This window comes from Apis laboriosa, unplaced genomic scaffold (assembly GCF_014066325.1).
Source record: "Apis laboriosa isolate Shangri-la unplaced genomic scaffold, ASM1406632v1 scaffold38_cov145, whole genome shotgun sequence".
Classification (NCBI taxonomy): domain Eukaryota; kingdom Metazoa; phylum Arthropoda; class Insecta; order Hymenoptera; family Apidae; genus Apis; species Apis laboriosa.
In genome coordinates this window covers 1003932-1011019 of record NW_025223092.1, presented here as the reverse complement: position 1 = coordinate 1011019, position 7088 = coordinate 1003932, and the positions used below count along the sequence as shown (strand labels likewise).

At 22.3% G+C, this 7088-nt stretch overlaps 1 protein-coding gene across 1 annotated transcript in view; it reads left to right on the top strand.

Annotated features, from left to right (window-relative positions):
* Positions 1-234: 234 nt before the first annotated feature.
* LOC122715541 (lachesin-like) overlaps positions 235-7088 on the top strand; it is a 101269-nt gene continuing 94415 nt past the window's right edge. Inside the window, exon 1 of the mRNA XM_043937809.1 lies at positions 235-304. Within this exon, the coding sequence (XP_043793744.1) occupies positions 235-304 (70 nt within the window). The remainder of the gene's footprint in view (positions 305-7088) is intronic.

The following is a 7088-nucleotide window of genomic DNA, read 5'->3' as shown; positions in this document are numbered from 1 at the left end:
ATAAATGAAATATTTGCGAAATTTCAATACACAAACAAAAAAAAAGTTTTAATTTATATTATTATAACGACAATGAGACAGGAATTTTAACAAGTTAAAATTAATTATTCCATTCGTTAATAAATAAAAAAAGAATTAATTGTTGTGATTTAATTATAATGGATGTGTTACCTTTTTTCCGTACATTTGATTAACTTTTTCCATTGTTGCAGGTGGATCGATGACCGTGACAAAATGGTGGATCGGCAAAAAGCGCTTCTAATGGTGTTAATAGCTCTCCTAATTTATCCAAATGACATTTTCGGTAAGTTATTCATAAAAAAAAATTTTAATAAATGCTCTCATTTTATAATATACAAATATATCAGAAATATATACGTTATATAATTAGAAATAATAATATATATATTTATTAGAAATAAAAATATAATCAATTTTTATATTAGGTATTTTTTTATGTAGATATAAAAAATTATTTTCTATGATGTAGCTATATCGAATTTTCTTTTTATTTTGTTATTAATTCGAAATTAATAGTATAAATATCAATACCATTCAATTATGAAGGAAAGCAATATCTATTAAATAATTAATTCATGATAAATCGACTTAACAATTTAATTTTCGTTTTAAGTTAAATATATTGTCAAATATGGATATATGACATTGCATACATTTTATGTGAATAATCGGATAATGTTATCAGATATTACATGTAAATTATTTGAAATTATTAGTTATTAGTTTTCAATATCTTTCAGTCTGGATTAAACTTTAAAGATTCCAAATTTCAAGATTGAGAAACTTTACAATTAAATTTGAATTTTTCAAAATTTTTGAGAAATTATATTTTTATTATTTATTTTTCTATTTGTTACATGATATAAAAATATTTTTGAAAAAGACAAACTCAAAATTATTAGGAAGTAGAATTCTTTCTTTTTAAATAAATTTTTTATCAAATATCGATTCATTATATATGTTACATTATTTACATTATTCATTATATATGTTATGGGAATAATATTAAATAAATGGAATAGAAATAAAATAATCAAAGCCTATTTAATACCTTTAATTAATTTAAAAGATCCAACATGATAAAGAAATTTCTCTTCTCCATAATTATACCGTTCTAAAATAATCCTCCAGTAATAAGTCATTATTCGTTCTAAAAGCAGCTGATCGATAATTAATTTCATCTCGAAAAATGGTCATCCTTTTATTCACTTTTATTAATATCCTAAATATCACATATTAAAATCCTAAATACCATATATTAATAAAATTGATAAATTGACACACAGTTTAAATTACAATCTCAATTTCAGGAAAATGTGTTAATACAAATTTGTGACAATATTCTAGCTTTTAATCTGAATTCATAAATCACGTTTGAACATCGTGCAATCAATCTTGTTTTTACACAAAACCAGTTAAATTTCATTCGAAACAATTAAAATAAAACAATTAATTACATATGTACCGAGTTCTTTTCATTCAATCATACGAGCAATTATTGCCAATCTCTCTTAAAAAAAAAAAAAAAAAAAAAAGAAAGAAAAGAAAAAAAAATCGAAATAAAATTGTCTTCCTCCAAAATGTTCAGCAATCAGTTTTCGAGATCATTGATTGCCACTCTTTCGACGAAAGTCCTTCTCGATGAGGAATTTTCAAAAAACCGACTGGAAAACGACGAATGTCGTGGAGTTATGATGCATCACGAATCGCACGGCCAATTTTGCAACTAAGCCGTTCACTTCACGACCACCTGTAAATACAATACCGGAACTAATCCGCTTTTGAAACGCACCCTGTCACCGGCGATATACGCTGATATTGGCCTTACGATCTCTCCCATTCAGGTGAAATATTACTTTTTTTGCGGATGCAAGCTATGCTGTCTCCTTTTCACAGACAAACAGGATGTGAATCGCGAACTTGGCGAAAATATCAATGATCAGAACACATTGCAAATTTATACGACAATGACAATCGTTTTTTTTTATCTTTCTTTTTTATGTTTTCTTTTCATGTGTCTTTTCTTCTTCTTCTTCTTCTTCTTTTCTTTTTGAAATTATTTTATTGTCTATATAATTTCTATAAAATTTCTGAACGATTTTTGGTTTTATTTGATATTTGAATAGTTATAATACAATAAAGAGGAATTGACGAATGAAGATTAAATAGTTGATATTCTTATTCACAGAAATTTCGTGTTCGTGATTTATATCTATAAATTTGTAGAATATTGATATTTGGGATAGTTTTCAAAAATCGATTCTAAAGATCAAAAATAACATACATATATGTTATTTAAAGTTTATTTATTAAAGTTTGCATTAGAAATTTTTTTTACTTTAACATGTTATTTAAAATTTGATTACTTATTTTATGATATAGTATTAAAAGCAAATTAGTTTATTGGATTGTTAAAGAAAGAAAAACAAAAGTATTGAAATTATTTTTAAATTAATTATAATAATTATAATAATAATTATAATAATATTAATTATAATAATTAATTATAATAATATAATATTCCAATAAACTAAATCATTTTATAGATATAACATATTTTTTTTCTTAGAAACTGAAAATCTTTTATTTTTGAAGCTTCGTTTGATTTTTTAGGTTTTTTAAGTTAACATTTTTTAAGTTTCACTAAGTAGAGTATCACAAATCTAAAAAATTATTTTTGAAATTAAAAAAGATAAACATCTTAGATTTTTAAATAAATAAATTAATAGTTAAAATTGTGTAAATATTTATAAAAAGGTATCATCTTCCGACTTTGATGATGTTTTAACATGTTGTCAAAATCATTATACTGAATAATATTGTGGTTTTATTTGGCAGTTGTTGTTATTAATTGTTTATTAAAAAGTTATTAATTTAATCTAATCTAAACACAATATATAGCGTAAAAAAATTTAATAAATTTTTGTGACATCAATTGATATAAGTTTAATCTTACCAAATTAAAATTAAATAAAAACTTATTCAATTAATAGATTTAATAGTTTGAATTTGAGCTGAATTGAGTTATTCAATTTAATCGGCTATTAATTTATATTAATAAATCTGATTAAAACTAATCTGATTAAAACTAACGTAAACATATAATTTCAAAGAAAAGATTTTATTAATAACTTTTTAATGATCAACTGTCAAGCAAAATCCTTATATTCAACTCAAGTGATGACAATAAATTAAAAAAATTATCGAAATGTATAATAAACATAATATATTAAAAATCAAAGAATAATATTTTTTTATAAACAATTGCTAAAATTATTTATCTTCAATTTGATAATATTACAATTTATAATATAAAATAAGTCAAAAACATAATAAGATATAACAATCGATACAAGTATTCTAAATTTATACGTATGTATAACTTCGTTAATGATGGAAATACGCGAAATCTGAAAATGCTCCATTTAATCTGATTCCTCAATTTATGATCTTTCTATAATACAAATACAGATATAAAGGAAATAACAATTGTATTTTCAGTTTCCTACTTAAGTTATTTCGAGATCCATTAAGTAGATTTCTTATGAAAACGTGTAACACAAGAGGGCGCGCCCTCTTCGATTCAGTACACTAGGGATGAATTGCGACTTTAACTTCAACTTTTCCTCTGCTTCATTATCCGTTAATTTTACCGTGAAAGTTAATGAATAATTGGAGCAAACGCAATAACCTTTGCACAGAGCTTCGTATACTGAATGAAACTCCGCCAGCTTTGCTTTAGACGAAATCAATTATCCTCGAGCCTCCGAGCGACATTCCAGTTGAATTTTCCAGTGGTAATCAGACCGTTTGATAACCATTCACGGAGAGATCATCGTATTGCAACCAAGTGTTTCTAATTAAGTCCCATTCTGTTCTTTGCTTGTACCTTAAACGATATTTAAATAGTTATTGAATGGAGATCAGATTCAATTCGATTACGAAATAGCAGATTGGAGATTAAAATTGTAGGGACAAACTTGGATAATATTTAAATAAAATATTTGAAAATTGATTGGTAGATATAGAATCAAAGAAGAAGAGATTTTTGTTTTATTTTATATAAAAATTATATAAAAATAAAATAATAGTTCTTTTATATGGTACTTTAAATCATTTATATTATTTTATTATCTGATTATTATTTGAAGTTTTATCATTATTTCTAAAATAATGTAGAAATTAGTTTAGAATATAGTTTAGTTAGTTTAGGAATGCATTATGTTAATATTGTAAATGCATCAGAAATATATTTCCTCACAATATCTCAGATATAATCAAGGGATGAATACGAAACCAAAAAAATTTTAAAATAAAGAAAAAAGAAAGGATAAAATAAAAACATTATAGTTTATTATTTAAAATTATTATTTAAAAAAAAAATTAAATATGGTAATTATGAAAAGTAATTAAATATTTTCATTATATTTTATTATCTTTCAATTTCTTATTATATCATAAGAATTAAATTTCCTAATATTTTCTTATAAAATATTATAATTTTCTTATCTACTCATTTATACATTATAATATTTTGAAAATATTAATTTATTGACTTATAATTATTTTCTTATTTTTCTTGAATCCTTTTTTCATTATCCTCTAGAGAAGATAATTTTATCGAAGATAAATCAAGTTCTTGTTCCAAGAAAATAAAATTTCTACCAAGAGAAATAAACTTTAAAGTGATATCCATCAATATTAGCATCCTAATTTAAATAAAATTTCAAAAATATTTTTCTAACTGTACAAATATACGACGATATCGTGATTCGTATTTCTCGTCAAATTATACTCCACAAAATTTTCACAGAATTACCCATTCATCTCCATGTTGTTTTACGCAGATTAGAGCAGCAGAGAGACGCAATTTCTCTAAGGTGCATCCATATCACTGATTTCAATTATTCTTTGACGATTTCACGGCCCGTGTTTCCACGCAATTTACAAGCGTGTATTGCAATCGCATTTAAGATCTTCGTGGAAGATGCATAATGCTTCCAAAGTCGCGATTATATCAAATAGTTCACGACGTTGGAACTCGTTTGAAACAAGCATCAGGGCTTTATTGTAAGCGTGGAACTACCATTTCGCGATCACGGTTATTTCGAGTAGTTCCACATTTCGAGGCATCCACTCCTGCAATAAGTGCAGATAGCATTATCTAGAAAGAAAGAGGAAGCAGAAGTATACGAGGAATGACATCACTTGACTCATCGAATCGAGTATCAATTCTTATCGAAGACAGCAAGGCAAAATGAACGCTATATCTTGGAACGTTAATTAAATTGAATTTCTTGAATCAATAATCTTGATTATGTAATATTATATGGTTAATATATTCATGGGAGAATGTAGGATATCAAAATAAATAGAAAGATTAGTATACGAAAATAAAGTTTATTTATTAAATTATAGAAATAATTGAAGTTAGACGGTGAGATGGTGACAGAATGACATAAATAGGGCAACGTGACAGAAATAGAAATATTTCATTCCGTTTATATCTTGTTTCACTTGATACAAACTTAAATTACTTAATATTTAAATCTAATTAACATATTGAATTTGAAAAAAACAATTTTTGACTTTTCGAAAAATTTCTCAAAATATATTAAAATTCTATATAATTCTATATAATTGAAGATTTTGTATCAAGAGAAAAATCTATTTGTAAGAATTTTAAAAAAATTAAAAAAATTGTTTCTGATTACTATTAATTATAATTTGACTTAAATTAAAGAAAAATATTTTTATTTTTTAAATTGATAAAATTTTATTTCAAGTTTTGACGAATTTTTCAATTTTAGAATTGTCCATGATTTACACTAAAAAAATTATTTTTTATTAATAGTAAATAATAAATAAAATTAAGTGTTATTAGTCAAAAATGTTAAATCTAAAAAAATTGTAAATCAAAATACATGTTCTTAGTGATAACTTCGTGTTTATTATATAAAATCTATAGTAAATCGAGACAAAAACCAATACTAAATCATTTGTTTTTTAAATGATATTTTTACATCATATAACATAAGAATTTTTCTAGATAATTTTTATATTTTTCATATTTGAGAGATATATTTTCATTTTATTTTATTTTTTTTATAGAAATATATATCTAATAGAAATTATTTTATGATAATTAATTAAATTATAAATAAATTATATAATATAATTATTTTAATCCATTATTGAATCTATTAGGATTTTTTGTCACAAATAATACGATTTTAGTTATAAAGACTAATAATAATATTTTTAACAATTTTCTTTTATATTATTTATAACTTGAAAATCAAATTGCTTAATTTCAATTTTAATCAATTGAAATTTAAATTACGTCAGTAATGTTGAACAACTTGAGAAAAATCAATTTGATTATTGAATAAAAATAATGTTTTAATAAATTTTAATATAATAAAAAATATAATAAAATTACAAAATAAGATATACAAATAATATATACATAGAGAAAATCTAATTTAATAAAATCTTCATTCAATAATGAAAAAATATTCATAATATTCACTTACATAATAAATTTATGTAACTAAATTTTTCAGGATTTTTAAAAATCTAGAATAAAATAAAAATAAAAATATAAAAATAAAAATAAAAAATTTTGTGTAGATAATATGTATTTAATAAAATATTATTTTATTTAAAAAATATTCAACTTTAATTAAGAAATTAACATCTAATTAAATTAATAATAACGTTAATAAAATTTATATGTTTGTATACAAAAATTCACTGCTGTTTCATATTTTTCATTTGATTTTTTCATTATGATTTAAAAGATTTTGATATGAAATAAAATATTTTAATATTCGATAATTTTTTACTATAACTTTTTATGATATAAATTAATCAATTTTTATTTTTGATCAATTTAATCTGTAAAAGTTCAATATTTTTCATTAGTTTTCTTTTGTATAACGAAATAAACGATTTCTATTATGATATATATATATTGTAGCAAAAAAAAAAAAATTGTTCTCTACAAATTCTCTAACAATTTATCATACTCATACGAGATATAATAATAAATAAAAAAAAATTGT